At 44.3% G+C, this 21,900-nt stretch overlaps 1 protein-coding gene across 6 annotated transcripts in view; it reads right to left on the reverse strand.

Annotated features, from left to right (window-relative positions):
• Positions 1 to 21,900, reverse strand: part of nphp4 (nephronophthisis 4) — a 532,906-nt gene that overhangs the window by 55,540 nt on the left and 455,466 nt on the right. For all 6 annotated transcript variants that reach the window (XM_068017516.1, XM_068017513.1, XM_068017512.1 and 3 more), the window contains 4 exons: positions 14,966 to 15,094; positions 10,541 to 10,746; positions 6,942 to 7,168; positions 3,493 to 3,682 (listed from right to left, as the gene is read on the reverse strand). In XM_068017516.1, coding sequence (XP_067873617.1) covers positions 3,493 to 3,682; positions 6,942 to 7,168; positions 10,541 to 10,746; positions 14,966 to 15,094 — 752 coding nt within the window. The remainder of the gene's footprint in view (positions 1 to 3,492; positions 3,683 to 6,941; positions 7,169 to 10,540; positions 10,747 to 14,965; positions 15,095 to 21,900) is intronic.

The raw sequence follows: 21,900 nt of genomic DNA on the forward strand, positions 1-21,900 counted from the left end.
ATGCTATGATCATAAAAAGAACCAAACATTCACTGAATTGGTAAGTACATCCACTTTAAAAAAGAATTAAACCTGTTGTGGTCAAATAAGGAGAGGGAAAAGAGTGAAGCCTTCGACCGCTCTTCACCTGACCATAACAGGATTTTGAAAGTCCATTTGTGAGTGAATTGGGACAGAGTTTTTTTCTGCGGTGGGGCAGACTTGGAAGGAAGTCAGGTTGGGAGGGGGAAAGGGAATGAGATTGGATAGTGATACAAGGAATTGATCAGAGGTGGGAGTAGTGAGGTCAATTGAGATGGCAAGTTCAAGGGAGTAGCCTTGAATATAGGTTGGTGATTTATATGGAGGGACAGATTAAGGCAGGATAAAAGGATAGTAAACTCAGAGCATGATGTGTTGAGATGGAGGTTGAAATCACCTAGGATGAGAAGTCACAGTGCAGAGGTTGAGGGAGAAAAGCGTGAGAATATTTTGGTGAGAAAATTTTTATGGTATTTGGGTGGACGGTAGAGAACAAGGATTTTAAATAAGAGGCGAGGGGATGGAATATGGTGAAATGCTCAGATGATGAGAAGGTGCCAGAAGAGTAGGGGGACAAGCCAGGTGTGATTTGGTGATAAGACCCACATGACCACCACAGGGCCTGGGCAGGGCAAATGGTGGATGCTCTAGCCAGGCAGGGAGGTTTCATTTAGGGGAGTTATCACCCCTCAGTCAGGTTTCCGTCAAGGTTATGATGTCGCTGTAATCATCCACAATAAGCTTATGGATGGCAAAGGCCTTTTTCACAAGTGAATGAACATTCTAGAGGAAGATGAGGAGACGGGTGGTGATAACTGATCCACTGGCAGAGTCCACATGGTCAGTAGTGCAAAGGGTGAGTTGGACAGGATGGAGATTGGCTAAATTAGAAGCTGCGAATGCAAAGGTTGGCAAGAGAGTAGAATGGGGCAGTTAGGCTTGCTGATCTTAAAGACGCAGTGTTGAATGTCTCAATGGGCCCTTTGCAGGTTGCCAAGGGAGGCACTGAGGTAAGCTGTAGGCTTCTCTGAGAGGGAGTCAAGCCTGAGACAGTGATGAGAGTAGGAAGGCTGAGGAGTGCTGAAGGGTTGGGGTAGGGATTTGAGAGAACAGAGTACCCAAGAAGAAAGAAATGAAAGGTGGCATGACAACAGGAGAGGGGGGGGTCTGGGAAGGATAAAGAGAGAAGTTATGAAGGACTAAAAAGTGGAAACAGAAGTGATGGGCTGAGGTCCAGAGTGGTAGCCAAAACATGCACATGAATGGACACAAGAAAAACTCAAATTACATAGGCCTGATTACGTAGTAAATATATGGATACATATATCCTGGACATAAACGGGGACTAGAGAAGAGACAATACTTGACCTACACAAAATTCTCCCAAACATAATATAAACTCCAAAATCCAAAATCTCAATATCTTTTTTTATCAGAATCTTTTAACTACACTTTTATTGAACAGTGTCCACTTCAATTCGCAGAGCCCTTGTTGCTGTGACAATATTGATGCATACACACAAACAAGGAACTGGAGATTAGTCCATGCAGACTTCAACACCTCAGATCAAAGCAATTTTTTCCAACTACACAGGCAGTCATCAATTTATCATTCAGGTAGATCTCAGATGTCCCCCACCACCACACTGATAAACCTACCTCCTCCCCCCTATCCACCACTGTGGCGCCTCGTTTCACCGGACGGGGATCCGAAGGTGCGGGAGTGCCGATCACCAGACCGAAGATCGCAGTGGAACATCAGGCGGCGACATGAGTGTCATTAATTAATTCATTTTAATTTATTTAAATATTCAAATTGGGGTCCCGCCACCGAGTGGCGGGGGGCCGCCACGAGGCCTCGCCACCGCCGGTAATATCGAGCCAGGCCCTCCCGGCGTCGGGGTGCATGGCGGCACTCTCCCGGAGGCATTTTCAGGTTCCCCCGCCATGGAAACAGATGCCTGGGGGAGAACAAAATCCAGCCAGTGGATTGCATTTCTCCCCAACACAAAAGATTACAGCTCAGAGAAAAATTTTAATTCACAGTAATTTTTCTATGTTTTGAAGCATAACTGTTTTCATCACGAGTTTCAATTATCAGTCACTGCCGAGTTAGCTGATCATAACTCAATTTGTAATATGGACAACTGCCCTCAGTACCTCTGGGTTCAAAAGAGAGGAACGCTGGATCATTACCTGGAACTCCTGCTAAGGTAAACCTGAGATAGTCTTTTCTTACTAGAGAACGAGAAAAGGAGAAGAAATAGTATTGAATCTTGCAGCCAGACAGGCCATGAATGGAAGCCCAGGGACGAATGAAGCATTATTTTAACAATATTTTTATGCGTTATTGGGATGTGAGCATTGCTGGCAAGACTACCATTTATCTCCCTTTCTCAACTGTCATGAGCTGCCTTCTTGAACTGCTCCAGTCCATATGGTGTTGGTACACCCATAGTGCTTTTTCTGTAGCAGTTTGATACAATTGAGTGGCTTGCTACACTATTTCAGAGGGTAGTTAAGAATCAACCACATTAGATTCACCAAGTGCCACAGCTATAGGGAAGGTGGGCCCCAAATGGCTCCCTGGGATATGAGAAAATAAATGAAAATGCAAAGCATCATTTGAGGTCTTATAGGTCTTTGAAGGCTTTTTAACAACCCTGGAAATGCATCTTTAGGCAAATTAGTTTGTAAATATCATACAGCAATTTCCACACTTCAGAACTTTTAATTGCTTTATTGAATAATGCTTCTCAATATATTGTCAAGGATTTCCAGTATTTTTTGAGTTATTTCTCTAGTTTGATCCTGTCCTCTCCTGAAGATTCTCATTCTTGCTGCATACGGTTTCTTGGGTACCAGTCATTCTCAGGTATCTGGCCCAGGTGGCCTCTGGTCTTGTGTAATCCCAGACAGAGAGTGTCAGCAGATATCAAAACTGAGTCTGGTTCTCACATCATCCAATATCCATACATGGATATACATCTCCCAGCAGAGGCATCAGTATAATGATCATAACTGGAAATAATGGCAGGCTACATTCCCCACAACCTAGCCCTGTGGTACTGAGGTCAATTAGTATCCGAAGCTACAGCAGTGACTAAACTTCATTGCAAAGTATTTCGGGAATGTTCTGAGGTGGTGAAAGGTGCTATATAAATACAAGTTCTTTCTTAATTTTAGTATGCCATCAGAAATAATAACCGGCACAGACAGGGTGGGCCAAAGGGCCTGTTTCTGTGCTGTACAACTCTATGTATAACTCTAACTGCTAGCTTAGCACAGACCAGGAACTGGACCAGAAACCATGCTGGTCTTTATGTTTTGGATTATTATCACGCAGTGGCTTTACCAACTGAGCCACTTGGGGAGCTTTGATATTGCTTTTAAATTTTAAAAAATGGAATGGACCTGGATTAAAGGAACCTAGAAGCATAAAAAGCTACCAGACCTCAGACTAGAGTGTACCTGTGGAGCGATGAAGTGGTCAGCACTGAAGGTCTGGAATTTAAATGGGATATAGACAGTCTCCTTGGGCCGTAGGTAGATCTGTGGGAACTGTACTCCTCCTTCCACATGGAACATGTCCTCCTCCAGCGGGGTCAGTGTTTTGGTGAGATTCTTGAAGTACTTCCATTCTCTGCTGTTCACAATGACGCTGGAAAAGATACATGTCACACACTCAACCCCCATTCTGGAGAAAGAGTAACTACAATCTGTTGTGTTAAGCTTGCATTTTATTGCATAATTCTGAGTAGAAAACAAAAGAAAGGAAGGTAAGTGGCACTTTCTTGTTAATTTTGGATTCAGGTCCAACCCAGAATGATGGGATGAAGATCTTCCCTCACTTTTGCTTCTAAGGGCCCTTTGTAAAATGAGTTGGGCAGTCACAATCCAATTGTGTGGGGAAAATGACTATCCCTAATTCAGCACTAAATTGGCAGTCTGATTCAAAAAGACAACAGCATGAGGAATACTGGTGCAGTGATGGGAGTGGTCTCCTGAGGTTGGAGCTGAGGCACATCACTACGGCAGAGGAAGGGGTGCTTTCAGCTGCAGCCAACCATGTTGTACCTGATCTGGCAGTGGTGGAATGATGGGTAGCCGCAACAGAAAGTGGTCCATTCCCCAGCACCAATATCCCTTGTGTATAAAGTTAGGCAAGAGCTGCAGCATGATGCCACTCTAACATGGTGCTCCGGAGTGCAAGGGTGCACCTTTGTGCTTCTAATTCACTCACAAGAATTGGGGCTGCACTAACTGAATATCCTGAGTAGAAAGGAAAACCTTGTAAAACCAAAGGCGGTCCAATCAAAAACCAAGGCATACAAAGCGGTGAAAATTAGTGGTAGGCTAGAGGATTGGGAATTTTTTTAAGGAACCAGCAGCGGATAAAAAGTGAGAAAATTGATTATGAAAGTAAATTGGCAAGAAATATAAAAACAAACAGCAAGAGCTTCTACAGGTATATAAAAAGAGAATAGCTAAAGTGAGCGTGGGACCCTTAGAGGATGCGACTGGAGAACTGATAACGAGGAACAGGGAAATGGCAGATAATTTGAACCAATATATTGCATCGGTATTTGTGGTGGAGGACACTATAAACATCCCACAGATATCAGATATGCAAGGAGCTAAAGGGAGGAAAGATCTTGTAACAGTTTCCATCAGGAGGGACAAAGTATTTGACAAACAAATGGGACTAAAGGCAGACAAGTCACCAGGACCTGATGGCCTGCATCCAAGGGTTTTAAAGGAAGTGGCTGCATCGATAGTGGAGGCATTGGTCGAAATATTCCAGAACTCACTGGATTCTGGGAGGGTCTCAGCGGATTGGAAAACCGCTAATGTGATGCCCCTGTTCAAGAAGGGAGGGAGACAAAAAGCAGGAAACTATAGACCAGTCAGTCTGACATCGATCGTTGGGAAAATGCTAGAGTCCATTATTTAGGAAGAACTAGCAGGACATTTAGAAAAGCTTAATGCACTCAAACAGAGTCAACATGGTTTTGTGAAAGGGAAATCATGTTTGACGAATTTGCTGGAGTTCTTTGAGGATATAACAAGCAAAGTTGATACAGGGGAACCAGTAGATGTAGTGTATTTGGATTTCCAGAAGGCATTTGATAAGGTGCCACAGAAAAGATTTTTGCACAAGATAGGAGCTCATGGTATTGGGGGTAATGTATTAACATGGATTGAGGATTGGTTAACACACAGAAGACAGAGAGTCGGGATTAATGAGTCTTTTTCACGTTGGAAAGACGTAACTAGTGGAGTGCCACAAGGATCAGTCCTAGGGCCTCAATTATTTACTATTAATATTAATGACTTGGAGGAGGGGCAGAGTGTAATATATCCAAATTTGCTGACTTTACAAAAACAGGTGGGAGGGCATGTTGTGATGAGGACATAAGGAATCTGCAAGGGGATATAGATAGGTTGAGTGACTGAGCAAAAACTTGGCAGATGGAGTTTAATGTAGGAAAGCATGAGGTCATGCACTTTCGTAGGAAGAATCAAAAGGCAGACTATTATTTAAATGGAGAGAGAATTCAAAAAGTGCAGCAATGAGGGATCTGGGTGTTCTTGTGCATGAAACGCAAAAGGTTTGCATGCAGGTGCAGAAAGTAATTAAGAAGGTAAATGGAATTTTGGCCTTTATTGCTAGGGGGTTGGAGTTTAAAAATAGGCAAGTATTGTTACAAATGTACAGGGTGTTGGTGAGGCCGCACCTGGAATACTATGTACAGTTTTGGCCCCCGTGTTTAAGAAAGGATATACTGGCATTGGAGGTAGTTCAAAAGAGATTCACTAGGCTGATTCCTGGGATGAAGGGGTTGACTTATCAAGAACGGCTAAACAGGTTAGGCCTTTATTCATTAGAGTTTAGAAGAATGAGGGGTGATATTATTGAAACGTACAAGATTCTGAGGGAGCGTCACAGGGTAGATGTTGAGAAGATGTTTCCACTAGTGGGGGAATCTCGAACTAGGGGACATAGTTACAGAATAAGGGGACACTCATTTAAAACTGAGATGCGAAGGAATTTCTTCTCTCCGAGGGTAGTGAATGTCTGTAATTCTCTACCCCAGAGAGTTGTGGAGGCTCGATCACAGTAAGTATTTAGAAAGGAGGTAGAAAATTTTTTGAAATATCGGTGCATTGAGGGCTATGAGGAGCTGGCACAAAAGAGGAGTTGAGGTCTGGGGTAGATCAGCCATGATTTTATTGAATGGCAGGGCAGGCTTGAGGGACTGAATGGCCTATTCCTGCTCCTATTTCATATGTTCTTACAACCAGTCCACTGTTTTAGTACCAGGATTACATGCTCCCAGATCAGATATTGATGGGAGACCTTCTTCCAATTTCTCCTCATTTAGAGGGAAGACATGTCCACATGAAAGAGAAAGGGAGTCATTGCAAGTCCATCTTATGCACCACCTGTGCCCAGGACATGAGAGACGTTTGAAGAAGTACGCGAGTGGGTCATTTGTCCCATGGCTGGGAAAAAATGGGTGATCAAAGAAAGGAAGGAATAAAAGACAGGAAAGAAATCTGAAATTTTATCTAGTAATTTTCAATACGTTTAGAGCAGGAATACTCTAACTTGTGGTCGAGAGACACAATCCTAATCAGTGACTTGCTCAAGGCCCACCCTCACAGATCAGTCATCACTGCATGCTTTTTAAAAAAAAAACCTTAAACATTCTCTCCATCTGACTTCCAACCTCCTCAATCGTACTTCCAACTATTACCCAGAAGGCAGTGAAATAAAGTCAAGAACCATAGAGCAGCAGATCTGCTGAGGGTTGAAGATAAGAAGGAGGTGGGCTATGAGTGAGCCTTTGCAGTAAGTACCACAAGCTGAAATGTTGGGGGCCAGACTTAATGCACTTGTGCAGGAAACAGTGTACCTGAGTTCTGGATGTTCACATTCAATGGTTATTGTGTGTTGAACGCTGTAGGGATTTTTCAGGGTAAATTCAAAAAATTCAGCATTCCCAAGCGTAGCGTACAACGTGTATTGCGTGGTGATGGCCTGGGACAACATCCTACTGATACTTTCCGTTTTAATCCGCTCACGGTACACTTCAATGATCTGTAAGTCTCTCTCATGGTGGATCCGCTCCTCGTGCTTTGTCTGAAAAAGAACACACATGTCACTGCCTGTGGACAGAGCCCCCCTCTATTTGGTAGGTAGGTTCCAAATGTGTCAAATGTTGGGTTTACACCAGTCTTTGTTCTCACGGCAAGTTCATAACCTCACCCAGTCCATAAGAGGACACATTTTGACCTTAAGCACATCCCCTTGGCATGGAGTTATCAAGAAAGGCTAAAGGCACTGATTAGAGCAAAGGCTATGGGCCTTGACAATATCCTGGCTGCAGTACTGAAGACTTGTGCTCCAGACCTAGCTGCGCGCCTAGCCAAGCCATTCCAGTATAGCAATAACACTGGGATCTCCCCGACAATGTGGAAAATTGCCCAAGTTTGTCCTATCCACAAAATGCCAGACAAATCCAATCCAGCCAATTACTGCCTGATCAGTCAACTCTCAATCACCAGCAAAGTGATGGATGATGTCATTGACAGTGCTATCAAGTGCCACTTACACAGAGTCATGCAGGCCCCCACCTGCCAAGAATGAGGCACGTTAATTTCACCACATGGACATTAACTTTTAAATTGTTGCTGGGAAGACGAGAAGGCCTGTGACAAGGGGTTGCCAGGCCCTTGGCGGGAAATACATTTTTACATAATAACAGACAGTGGTTGGAACAAAGGAGCTATCCCCTGCTCCAATACAATCCACAAACAGACGTGATCAAACCAGTCATCACATGACTAACCTGCTTGGCAGTCTGTTTTTTTTTCTGAATTGTAAAGTTTGAACTGAAAGCCTGTAGAAAGCAGAATGCTCCTGGTCTGAAGCAGACCTCCTCTCCTGTCTGTCTGCTCCCATCTCTTTCTCACGGAACTCCAAAACCCACTGAAGACACATGAACCCCAAGAAAGAAAAGTCTCCTACTGTGAACAAGGTTTAAGAAGAATACTGGGCCCCAATGAAAAGCATGAGCTATCTACAATCAAGGAGCCTACAGTGAGCTCAAAGAACCATAACAACAACTCTTCAGATATTGCCTCAAATCTTTCCACTTTATTTTTCTTCTACTCTTTTCTGTCTCTATTTGCATGTGTATCGCATATGCATGCTAGCATGGGCGCGTCGTGTATCCATAGGAGTTAACCAAATTAGATTTTAAGTTTAATAAATTTCAACTTTCCTTCTTCAAACCTGAGAAAGCCTGTTTGTGCTGGTTTCTTTGCCTAATAATTGGAAAGCAGTCAACAAGGATTCACCGAGGGGGAACTAAAAACACAGTGTGTTTAAAATTACAGTACAGTAAGACCAGGTAAAAGTTGACCTCTTTCTCACCTGGTCGTAACAACAGCAATAACCTGCTCACTGATGCTCAGTTTGGGTTCTGCCAGGACCACTCAGCACCAGACCTCATTACAGCCTTGGTCCAAACATAGACAAAAGAGCTGAATTCCAGAGGTGAGGTGAGAGTGACTGCCCTTGACATCAAGGCAGCATTTGACTGAGTGTGGCACCAAGGAGCCCTAGAAAAACTGAAGTCAATGGGAATCGGGGGAAACCTCTCCACTGATTGGAGTCATACTTAGCAAAGAGGAAGATGGTTGTATAATAAAAGCAAAATACTGCGGATGCTGGAAATCTGAAATAAAAAACACAAAATGCTGGAAATACTCATCAGGTCTGGCAGCATCTATGGAGAGAAAAGCAGAGTTAACATTTCAGGTCAGTGACCCTTCTTCAGAACTGGCAAATATTAGAAATGTGAAAGGTTATAAGCAAGTAAAGCAGGGGTGGGGCAAGAGATAACAAAGGAGAATGTGTAGATAGGGCAAGGATAGTCTGTGATTTGGAGGAGGACCTGCAGGTGGTGGTGTACCCATGCGCCTGCTGCCCTTGTCCTTCTCGGTGGTCGAGGTCACGGGTTTGTTGAAGAAACCATGGCGAGTTTCTCCAGTGCATCATGTAGATGGTACACACTGCAGCCATGATGCACCGGTGGTGGAGGGATGAATATTTAAGATGGTGGATGGGGTGCCAATCAAGTGGGCTGCTTTGTCCTGGATGGTGTTGAGCTTTGTGAGTGTTGCTGGAGCTGTACTCATCCAGGCAAGTGCAGAGTAGGATGGTGGAAAGGTTTTGGGGAGTCAGGAAGTCAGTTTGGTGGATGGAGGCCAAATGGGTTTAACATCAGGCTCACAACTCATGATAATACTGTATTTCTTTGTTTCGATTATAATACCTTTCCTAGGTTAGCGCAGTTAGCGGTCCCAAGGCAGGTATTGGTATTTCCAGGGAATTCCTGGGAGTTTGTTAATATTTGCAGGGGGTTCCTGGGAGTGTGTCATTATTGGCAGGGGGTTCCTGGGAAGATGTTGATATTTACAGAAAAGTTTGAAATCCATTGCTAGACACACACAAGTAATAGGGAAACCAGTGTAATGTGGTTTGGATGAGAGATAAATAAGGTGATAAAGACTTTTAAATCCATTACCACAATCTGTCAATTAATAGAACATTTAAACTCTGCAATTTTATGTCTCGTCTCAAATTTCCAAACATGATAATTGACATAAAGCACTTCAAATATTCCAGGCAAAGGATCTACTGTTTTAAACAGCCAGGTCTGCTCATACACACATGGGACCATTGGGTCAAAGGCCATGCATTACTTGATCGAGTTGCAATAAATAAAGGAAGAAAACAAATACACAATAAACAATTCAGCCCACATTTAAACTTGATTTGTTGCTTCCTTTGTGAATAAGGTATTTGGACCAATCAGGATACATCGGCCCATTAAAACTTAACAAGTATATTGGATGCACTGAATGTATGACAGGGAACTTTCCCTCATCCAATGCATATTGCAATTAAACAGATAAAGGCAACCTGGAAGAGGCTTTCCCTGTGTGCAAACTACTGTGGCTCTCAGTCGTCTGATATCTCACCCAATGTCAAAGGGGCTGCCAGAATAGAACATTCATTGAAAGAAAGCTGCTGCAAATGGCATGGGAGAGAAAGCTATAGAATTTGTTTTCAAAAGTCAGCAGCAAGTCTCAGGCATGCTCCTAGTGGCCAGCTGCAGGACTGATCACTTACCTGCTCAGTTGCCTGACCAAAGCAAAAAGAGAGAAGAAAATAACAAGTACGACCCTTGCGGTCAGACGCATTACTTGCCAGGAGCACATTTAGGAAACGGCAGTCGCACCACATGGGCAATGGAGGGAAATCACCGGCTGAGCACCCACAATTTCCCAAGATGTTGCTCCCCATTCGAAGTGCTGGGTCGTGGAATCACCTTTTAGATAGTAGAGCTTTTTAACAATTTCGTTAGAAAGCCTTTTAAAAGTGAATAATTTTGCTTGTGACCCAGTGTTTGTTTATTTTGTAACTTAAATCTGCGCATCTTACCAGAATGTGGGTCTTCGATTTAAGATCGGTACCGGACTCGAGCTGTCGGACAGCCATCATCCTCTTCAGCTTCTGTTTCCGAGCAATATCTGCATCACTATCCAGCTGTTTTTGTCCAAAGCTGTCAACTCTCGCTCTGGAGAAAAGGACCGAGGCCAGTTCACTTTCAAGGTCTACCAAACGCTGTGCTCTGTATAAGTTATGAGCTGAAAAAACAAAAGACAAACTGTAAAATAATTGTCAGAAAAACCAGAAAGGAGATTGAGACTTTTTTTTACTCAGTGAGTTGCTATGATCTGAAATGCACTGCCTGAATGAGTGGTGGAAGAACATTCAATAATAATTTTCAATAAGGAATATATACTTGAAAAGGAGATATTTACAGGGCTATGGGAAAAGAGCAGGGAGTGAGATGAATTGGATAGCTCTTTCAACACACTGGCATGATGTGCCAAATGGCCTCCCTGTGTGCTGTATGATTCTATGTATGGGGGGCAATGATAGGATTATCAGGGCAAATTGTCACCGCATTACTTCCTCAAGGTTCTCCAGCTCTGCAGGGGTAACTTTGGAGCAAGTTCAGTGGTAACGGCATGCATATATTTTTGAAGTTCCAATGGGGGAGTGGAAGAAGCTCCGAGGTGCCCCCACAATATCTGCTTCACATCAGATGGGGGAAAAAATAATCAGTGCACCCAAAGAACGTCCACAAGGTTTGATATGTCAGCTGATGACACAAGGTAACCTCAAACAGCCTTGTACACCTTTTAACTGTTGCACCATTTACAAAGGTGAATTTGCATGCAACATTTTTCATGAGCCTGGCATTGTCACGTTATATTAGAATTATGGGAATTGCTTGCCCTTTTGAAAATTTGGACATTTAAATCCTAAACATTCTCATCCTACAGCACGCAAATTTGCATTTCACTACTTTCAGCTACAGAGGAACCAATACACAAAGGAATTCTGTGGACCATAAAACCAAACTTCATTTTTACCTAATTTCACCGAGTTTGTTAAAAAATTAAGTATGAGGTTAATATAAAGTATACAATTAATGTTTCAAGTCGAGTTGAGATGGTACTCATGCGCTCAGTCCACTCAGGTAATATAAATCAAACCCTGGAATCTTTGTGACAGAGTGTTTTTTTTTTTAAGAAGTTCACTGAAGGGATGGAGAATTCAGGCTGGGATAATATAGAGGACCGGGTCAGTGAGGTGCAAAATTCAGAAATACTGAACATAGTTTAAATAAACTGTGTCATTTCCACAGCAATGGGGGAAATTTACCACTTTGTTACCTGGGAAATTACCTGGGAGAGTGAATCACTCACCCTTTATGGATCCTGCTTAATTTTGTCCATGTAGAAGACAGGGGAAGGGGAGAGATAGAGAGTTTGGCCAGAATTTTATCTGGACGACGGGGGTCTCGGCCACTGGCTAAAGCACCGGCGACAGCCTCGCAACACCTCCTTTGGGGAAGGCCCGCCGCATTATGTGCCAATTTGGGCCTTCCCTGGGAGTAAGGACCCCGGTGACGGAAGTCTCGCCTGCTGAGAGCTGCAGGCCAATCAGAGGCAGGCAACTCTTTAACAGAGCAGTGCCATCACGGAGGCGGTGGCTACTGCTGGTACTGGACTCAACTGAGGTGCTGGACCCAGACCATGGCTAAGTCAAGGCAGGAAGAGTTTTGTGGAGTGGAAGTCACGGGGGTGGGGGGTTGGAGTGTAGCGCAGTCAGCAGCAAGGGCAGGGTGATGGCTCTCAGCAGGCACCACCCCCTTCCCCATGCCAGGTCCCTCAATCAGGCACTGAGTGCCTTTTAACGAGGGACCCCAACCCCACCCCTGGAGCCGCCAAACAACCCACATCGGTTTGATTGGTATCCTCCCCGTGCGGCGACAGGCCTGCCCGCTGCTGTTAATTCCAGCAGCAGCGGGATGAGGCCCTTAATTGGGAATAAATTTCCCACTTAAGGGCCTCAATTGGCAGCAGGGCTGGAAGGCCATCCATGGGCCTTCCCGCCCCGAACTAATTTGGGTGGAGGTGGGAAGGTGGCAGGACCCCCCCCCCCCCCCCCACTGCCACCATCCCATCCAATTATATGCTCACCCCGCCTCCAAAGTCACTGTGGGGGACAGCATAAAATTCCCCCCTTTGTGTGTAAAGGAGAGAGAGAAAAAGAGAGAAACAGTGGATGTGTGTGTGAGGGAGAGAGAATGTGTGTCCGAGAAAGCAGGTCTGAGAGAGAATGTGCATTCATGTGTGAAAGAATGAGAGTGTGAGAATGTCTATGAGAGCGTCAGAGAGTAAGACAGAGTTAGAGGGAAAGGGAGAAGAGGAGAAGAGGAAAGGGAGAGAGCAAGTTAAAGAGTGAGTGACTCCTAGCATAGATGTTAAAGCAAGCCCTTGTTTGTCAGGGGACTGTGAAAGATTCCATGACAATTTTTGAAGAAGCATGGAATTCTCCCTGAAGGACAGTTGCCTCACAACCAAACACAGATGAGTTGATCATTTATCTCACTCCTGTTTGTGGATCTAGTTGTGTGTAAAAATAGCAGCCTTGTTTGTTTACATTAACAGTCACTTTAAAACACTGCCGAGCAATTAATTGTATATGAAGCATTGTGAGATGTTTCTGAGACTTGACAGTATTGGGAACATGCTGTCTTTTAACCTACACCCAGTATTCTGGAATATAGCAGGAGTTAACTGCCCAGAACAGAGTGCTGCCTCTTATTATAGTTGTACTTACAGGAACTTACTTTCAGACTGGCCAAGAGGGTGTGGGAAAATGGCGCACTGACATGGAACACAAAAGTCCAAGTGTTTCAAGTCTGTGTCCTCAGTACCTTGCTCTATGGCAGCGAGGCATGGACAACGTATGTCAGCCAAGAGCGACGTCTCAATTCATTCCATCTTCGCTGCCTCCAGAGAATCCTTGGCATCAGATGACAGGACCGTATCTCCAACACAGAAGTCCTCGAGGCGGCCAACATCCCCAGCATATACACCCTACTGAGCCAGCGACGCTTGAGATGGCTTGGCCATGTGAGCCGCATGGAAGATGACAGGATCCCCAAGGACGCATTGTACAGCGAGCTCGTCACTGGTATCAGACCCACCCGCCGTCCATGTCTCCGCTTTAAAGACGTCTGCAAACGCGACATGATGTCCTGTGACACTGACCACAAGTCGTGGGAGTCAGTTGCCAGTGATCGCCAGAGCTGGCGGACAGCCATAAAGGCGGGGCTAAAGAGTGGCGAGTCGAAGAGGCTTAGCAAATGGCAGGAAAAAAGACAGAAGCGCAAGGAGAGAGTCAACTGTGTAACAGCCCTGACAACCAATTTTATCTGCAGCGCCTGTGGAAGAGTCTATCATTCTAGAATTGGCCTTTATAGTCACTCCAGGCGCTGCTCCACAAACCACTGACCACCTCTAGGCGCTTACCCATTGTCTCTCGAGACAAGGAGGCCAAAGAAGAAGAAGACTTACAGGAAAAATCGTATAGCCTCAGATCACCAACCTTTGCACATGCAGGTTGGGGTAAAGGTACTGATTAGGGCAACATATACAATGGTCTTAAAACATAAAATGATCCACTCACTGTGGCCATCTCTAAGAATTAAGGGTTAATAATTGAACTGCCTTGTATCTTGGGATAACAGGCTTTCTAAGATAACAGGATAACTACAGGGTGGCACAGAAGGACGCTTATCTTCTGCTCAAAATGTCTGATTATTAGCTACAAGAAATAATTGACTGGGACGACATTGACTGTGAGTGATTAGCTTTAGTGGCCAGTGTAATCAACATAGGCAGAGGGACCAACTACCTATGATATAGAGGGGGTGTTTATGAAAATAATTTATCAATAAAACTAGTCCTCAAAGATTCCAAGATCAGATAAGTCAGAAAGTGTTGGTTGTGGAAAGTGACTTTCAAGTAAACAACTAAGACAATTTATGTAAACAATCTGTTCTTGAAAAGATTCAAGAACAGGTAAGTCATGAGGTCGTATCTGTGGCATGTACCTTTGAAGTAGGCAAACTGAAGTGCGCAAAGATAACAAGAATTAGTTGGCGAGCTCGAAAGACAGAGGGTTATCGGGTGGTATCAGATCAGTCACCCAGTAAACGTAGCGTCCAATATTCAGTTCCATTACAGTGAACGGAATTAAATGCCAGGCGCTCTGTAGAACAGGTGATCAATGCAATATCACTTGTTTTGGATCACCACTCAAGATGAATTTCTACCCCCAGAAACAAAAAGTTAATTCTTTGTATGAACTAGAATGATCACCTGTGCTGTACATGAATAAAGTCAGTTCTGGATGCTCCACGATTAAGTGTCTCATGCTTACTCAAAGCATGCCGTTGTGAACCATAGAAAAAGGTTGACTAAGAGTTAATCCAACACTCACCACTGAGTTTCTTTAAACTTCCTGTAGACAGACTCCCACCAGAAAACCTGCTGGTCCCATCATGGGAGGAGATGATCCTTGACTGAGGAACAGGCATAGACCTCTTGGCTATCCGCTCACACTGGTGACCTATGGAGACAAAACCCGCAACAATGCTATCCAAAGTCCCGCATTAACTCGTGTTGTTACTATGAGAAATAGTGTCTTTTGATGTAAAAATAGCTTTTTTTTAAAATTCCATTTACGATGCGACACTTAGCTGTACAGAACAGGTTATTCCTAGATACAATCCTTGCTCTGAGCCAGCTTAGCTGGATGCTTAGGATGCTACAATTTTCCTCAACACTCTGTGCTAAGACAGGGAGAAAAAACAGCCTAGGTTCCTGCTTCCAATTGCTATCTGGAGACCCGCTGGAAAGCACATGTGAGGACAACAGAGAGGATCTGAACTATGATGCCCTCACAGTTAAACTGCTTCCTGACACTCAGCGGGGTAATTTTCTGCAAGTACAATGGTGGTAGAGAACCACATCTTCCCACATCGACCTCCTTCACTTGCTTAAAATCTAATTCTTTTCTAACCTTTGCCTGTTCTGATGAAAGGTCACAGACCTGAAATGTTAACTATGCTTCTCTCTCCACAGATGCTGCCTGACCTGCTGAGTATTTCCAGTGCTTTCTGCTTTTATAAAAGACAGCAGCAGGACCAGGAGAGGCCCATATAGCTGAGAAGATTTTCTTCTAGCAAAGCAGAGGTACTGGGGTTGCCACGTGGGCTGGTCAGCCCAGCAAGGAAACTTCAGGCCTCCCCTGCCCCAAGTATCCACCCTGCCCCGCAACTACAATGCCCTGCTGACCCCCCACCATTCCTTACATGACTGACAGGCACTGTCCCTTCAGATCAGTGGAGGCCTCCTGTTGCCCACTTTGGGCAGGAGATTGATTGCCAGCATGACCAAGGCCTAGGAGTTAAAATCTCCTGAGCCTCATGCTTTGGGGGTAGACGGCTAGCCACCCACCTCACCGCCACCATCCCCCACGCAACACCCACCATGAGTTTAGATCTAGGCTTAAGAATCTAGGCATGCAACAACAACTTGCATTTATAAAGCATCGTTAACATAGTAAAATGTTGTAAGGCACTTCACAGGAATGATTATCAGACAAATTTCAACACTGAAAACTGTTTCATCTTGTTGGGAGGATGGCTGGACAACGATGGGGAATGAATGAGACAGCTTAAAACTGAACTGGGCTCAAAGCCTGAAGAGGACGTGATAAGACAGCATCCTCAGCTAATTCTGTCACCAATCCTCCTTGGGCAATTTATCAGTAAAACAACGCTAGCCACAACATACTACCACACATCTGTCAGTCAGATCTGAATCATACTGTGGACACTGGGAACATGTCAGGAAACTGCACATAAAAATTATTTACAAGACACTGCTGCCTTATTTGTAGACAAAAACATTTTCTGTGGCATCCTTTGATATACTGAGAGAATATCATTCCATTATGTTTAGATGGAGCGATTCTGTAACAGAACCCAATTTCCTATCTTCCAAATTGCAACAAAGTCATCACTGCAGCATCAGGATTTGGCCACTGGCCTAGACAATCATCAATAGAGATCCACACAGACCACAGGGTCAGAATTACGCTATTGGGCTGTACAGTCTGAGGCCTCCACCCACCCACCAACACACCACCCCCCTGCCCCCCACCACCACAGCCAACGTAAAATGTCCTGACAGCTATCTGCCACATTGCAATTAAGTTAAAGCTGCATATAGTGACACCATAAATCTGCCAGAACGCAGATGATTGGGTAATTCCATAGTCAATCACATCTGGGGACCGCAATACCATAAGTGACTGTGATTGATTTTACATTTATACAACTATCCTCCATTCACTGTATTTTGCTGAAGAAATAAACATGCTTTTATTGGGAGATTTTGCTGTAGTTTTGGTCATGAGTTCTGTTTGCTGCAGTTAGTAGAAACACTGTTTAGGTATGCTCTGTTTGCTGTGATTCCTGCCACAAGTGCCACTCTGTCTCATTGACTGATAAAGCGCAACTCATTGGCTGACAGAATGATGTCAATACTCAGAGATGCAAAAGAAATTGTAACAGAAGTAATAATCTTGATATTATCATTGCATGTCAGGTACCATTGTGTTTCACATAGTTTTTGATCTCCCCATTATAACAAATAGAAGCAGGATTAGGCCAAATGGCCTTTTGTGCCTACTCTGCAATACAGTAAGATCATGGCTGACCTTATACATCAGCTCCACTTTCCTGGTCTATCCCCAAATCCCTTGATTCACTTAGTGCCCAACATCTACTGATCTCTGTCTTGAATGTACTCATTGATTGAGTATCCACAACCCTCTGGGGCAGAGAATTCCAAAGATTCACAGTCCTTTGAGTAAAGAAATTTCTCCTGATTGTTGGACATCATGATGAGTTAAAGGATTAACAGTTGGACTTCCTCATGTCATAGAGCAATAGACTTTCTAAAATAAACAGGGTGGCTTTAAGTGTCATGAGAGGAATGCTTAGCTTGTCTTCTGATGTGTAAATACAAAGAAAAATGTGACAGTAATGACGCCAGCCATGAGTGATTGAAGTGTAACTTTAGGGGCTACTGTATTAATCGTAGATAGAGATATCCATTAGATCCATTAGCCATAGTGTGGAAAGATGACAGTTGATGAAGCCTGTTCTTCAAAGAGGTTGGAAAGAGTTAAGTCTGGAAGCTTCATCTAAGGGAAGTAGCTTCAGAGTAAACAACTACAACAGTTTACATGAACAAAAACAAGAAATGCTGGAAATACTCAGCAGTTCTGGCAGCATCTGTGGAGAGAGAAGCAGAGTTAACGTTTCAGGACAGTGACCCTTCTTCAGCACTGGCAAATATTAGAAATGTGAAAGGTTATAAGCAAGTAAAGCGGGTTTGGGCAACAGATAAGAAAGGAGAAGGTGTAGATAGGAAAAGGTCACAGAATAGCTGACCAGAAGGTCATGGAGCAAAGGCAAACAATATGTTAATGGTGTGTTGAAAGACAAAGCATTCGTACAGATAGGGTGTTAACGGACTGAAAATTGAACAGCCGCAAGTACAAACATGAAACAAAAAACAGTGGGTAAGCAAACTGAACAAACTAAGATGAAATAAAATAAAACAAACACAAAAAAAATATTAAAAAAGAAAAAATAACTAAAAATAAAAGTAAAATGGAGGGGCCTCATGCTGTGAAAAAGTTTACATGAACAGACTGTCTTCAAAGGATTTGGGAATAGTTACATCATGCAGTCTTATCTGTGACATATACCTTGGTATAGGCAAAATATGGTGTATAAAGGAAAATGGTTTTCAAGAGTTCTTTGACAGGCTCGAAAAATAGCACTTGAAGCTGAAAGCCACTCTCTGTTTGGCTAAACTGACCACTCAAACAATATATAAAAACAAGAAATGCTGGAAATACTCAGCAGGTCTGGCAGCATCTGTGGAGAGAGAAGCAGAGTTAATGTTTCAGGTCTGTGACCCTTCTTCAGTTCTGAGGCTCTGAGTTCTAGAATCTCCAGCAGGGGAAACAGCCTCTTAGCGTCTACCCTGTCAAGCCCTCTAAGAAATCTATATATTTCGATGAGATCACCTCTCATTCTTCTGAGCTTCAGAGAATATAGGTCCATTCTACTAAATTCTCCTTATAGGACAGCCCTCTCATCTCAGGAATCAGTCGAGTGAATCTTTGTTTCACCCCCTTTGAGGGATGTATATCCCTCCTTAGATAAGGAGACCAAAATTGTACTCAGTACTCCAGGTGTAGGCACACATACCCGAGAGTTTCTGCTCTGCATTTCTGCAGGATGGAATGGGAGGACACACAGAGTTCAAGTGAGCAGCACGGTAAACGTAAATATATTTAGAAAACTTATTTTTATAAATTCATCAAGGCAATTTAGGACTAATATTCCCCAGTAATTATATAAGCCATAAGTTTTACTTTTGATTTGAGTTGTTCTAACCTGAATTAACAATGACGTTCTAACAATTTAATTCAATAGCCACTTTAAAATAACATCCCCTTTCCAAATATTTTAAGTATTAAAGTGCTAACCTTAATTTATTTTGATAACTTATAGGAGTTCTTGCTTAGCAAGCAGAGAAAAAGGTTAAAATGTACATTTTGCCTTTATTCATAATGAATTATCTTAATTTGCCAATGTCCAGTTTTTACACTTTCCCTCAACAATCTCAGATAACCAATTGTCCTAATGTTACACCAGTTCTTTAATGCAAAAAAAACATCATCACCTGCAGAAATAACAAGTGCAGATTCACGGTGGAAGGAGGTAGGACTTTCCAATTCCTACACAGTTTCTGAAATGCCTCTAATGATGTTGTCCACATAAGACCTGTCTATGTGAGAAGCATGATCTGGCCTTCATGCAAGTACTTATACCTGCTTTCAGAGAGACCAAGAGCTGAGCCAGATGAGCTCTTCTTCCATCACCTCCAACTCTGCGCCTACAGCTTTGGCCAGGAGTCATATCCCCACCACCCGCGCACCCCCCCCCCTACCCCCCCGCTGCTCAGCAGACCCTTTTACTCATCTCCAATATTCTACATCCATCTGACCCTCCCTCTTGCCTCTTACCCTCCTTGATCTTTTCATTCAGAACATCCAGCGTGACATCGGCCATCTCAATTTCTCTATACCCCTCACTCATACTAAACTAGCTCCCTCTGAACGTGCTGCACTCCATTCTCTCAGGCCCAACCCTAACATTGTGATCAAACTTGCTGACAAGGGTGGTGCCATTGTTGTCTGGTATACCGTCCTCTACCCAGCACAGGCTAATTGCCAACTCTCCTGACACTTCCTCCTACCTCCCTCTAGACCAGGGCCCTACTACCACACATCAAGCCAGTGTATCCAGGACTGTCGCTGAGCTTGTCTCCTTTGGAGATCTTCCCTCCATGGCCTCCAACCTCATAGTCCCCCAACTCTGAACAGCCCGCTTCTACCTCCTTCCCAAAATCCACAAACAGGGCTGCCTCGATAGACCCATTGTTTCAGCCTGCCCCATCTCAAGTCTAATTTTACTTCTCTTGTGCAGTCTCTTCCTACCTACATCCGCAACTCTTCCAATGCCCTCGGCCATTCAAGTTTCCAATTTTCTGGCCCTCGCCATCTCTTATTCACAATGGACGTCCAGTCCCTCTATACCTCCATCCCCCACCAGAACGGTCTCAGAAATCTTCACTTCTTCCTTGAATGGAGACCTAAATAGTCCCCAATCACCACCACCCTCCTCCGCCTGGCTGAATTTGTTCTCACATTGAACTTCGCCTTCAACTCACTTCCTCCAAATAAAAGCTGTTGCTATGGGCACCCACATGGGTCCTAGCTATGCCTGCCTTTTTGTGGTATATGTGGAACATTCTTTGTTTGAGTTCTACTCAGGCCCCATCCCTCACCTCTTCTTCCCGTACATTGACAGATGTATCGGTGCCGCTTCCTGCTCTCACCCTGAACTGGAAAATTTCTTTGACTTTGTTTCCAATTTCCACCCTTCTCTCACCTTCACATGGTCCATCTCTGACTCGTCCCTTCCTTGACTTCTCAACCTATCCCCAGCAATGGAGACAGTCAACCACTATTCACTATAAGCTCACAGTCTCCCACAGCTACCTGGACTACACTTCCTCCCACCCCACTTCCTGTGAGGACTCTACTCCATTCTCCCAGTTTACCAGTCTCTGTCACATCTGTTCAGACGATGCAATCTTCCATACCAGTACTTCCAATATGTCTTCCTTTCTCCTCAATCGAGGATTTCCCCCCACTATGGTTGACAGGAACCTCAACCGTGTACAATCTATTTCACGCGCTTCTGCTCTCAACCCTTCCCCTCCCTCCCAGAACCATGAAAGGGTTCCCCTTGTCCTCACCCACCCCACCAGCCTCCTTATTCAATGGATCATCCTCTGTCATTTCCGCCACTTCCAGCGTGATGCCACCACCAGACACATCTTCCCCTCCCCTCTCTTTCAGCATTCCAAAGGGACTGCTCCCTCCATGACACCCTCGTCCACTCCTCAGTTACCCCCAACACCTATCCCCTCTCCTACTGCACCTTATCACGCAAGCGCCAAGAGATGCAACACCTGCCCTTTTACCTCCTCCCTTCTCACTGTCCAGGGCTCCAAACACTCCTTTCAAGTGAAAAAGTGATTAACTTGTTCTTCTTTCAATTTAGTGTACCGTATTTGCAGCTCATGCTCTGGTCTCCTCTACATTGGGGAGACCAAATGCAGAATAGGTAAACACTTTGCAGAACATGTCCGTTCAGTCAGCAAGCGCAACTCCAAGCTTCTTGTCACTTGTCATTTTAATTCTCCACCTTGCTCCTTTCTGTCTTTGGCCTGCTAGTGTTCTAATGAAGCTTAATGCAAGCTCAAGGGACAGCACCTCATCTTTTGACTGGGTACTTTACAGCCTTCCAGATTCAACAATGAGTTTAATAATTTTAGATCATAAGCTCTGCCCACATTTATTTCTCTTTTCATGTTGTAGTTTTGCTGGTTCGACCCCCCGCACTGCTCCAAGTGCATAATCAACACTCTTCCCGCAACCTGTGCACACCCAATGGCACCTGTGGGCCAATGGCTGAGCAGCCCACTCAGCCGTTCTCCCATGCATGGGGCCCACCTAATTTCTTGGGACTGCCATGACTGGTTCCCCGCTGTGTTGCTGCCTCCACGCACCTGGTTTGCCCTGACCCAGCGTGCAGCCTGTGCACCCCACCAAAATCTCAAGCTGGCCTTCTACAAGCTCTTTAACTGGCTTAACTGGACTTATTTGTAAATTGGGCAGGCTCTCGGGGCTGGCCTTCCATGCCCTGATGAAACTCG

Source organism: Heterodontus francisci, chromosome 37 (genome assembly GCF_036365525.1).
Source record: "Heterodontus francisci isolate sHetFra1 chromosome 37, sHetFra1.hap1, whole genome shotgun sequence".
NCBI classification, from domain to species: Eukaryota; Metazoa; Chordata; class Chondrichthyes; order Heterodontiformes; family Heterodontidae; genus Heterodontus; species Heterodontus francisci.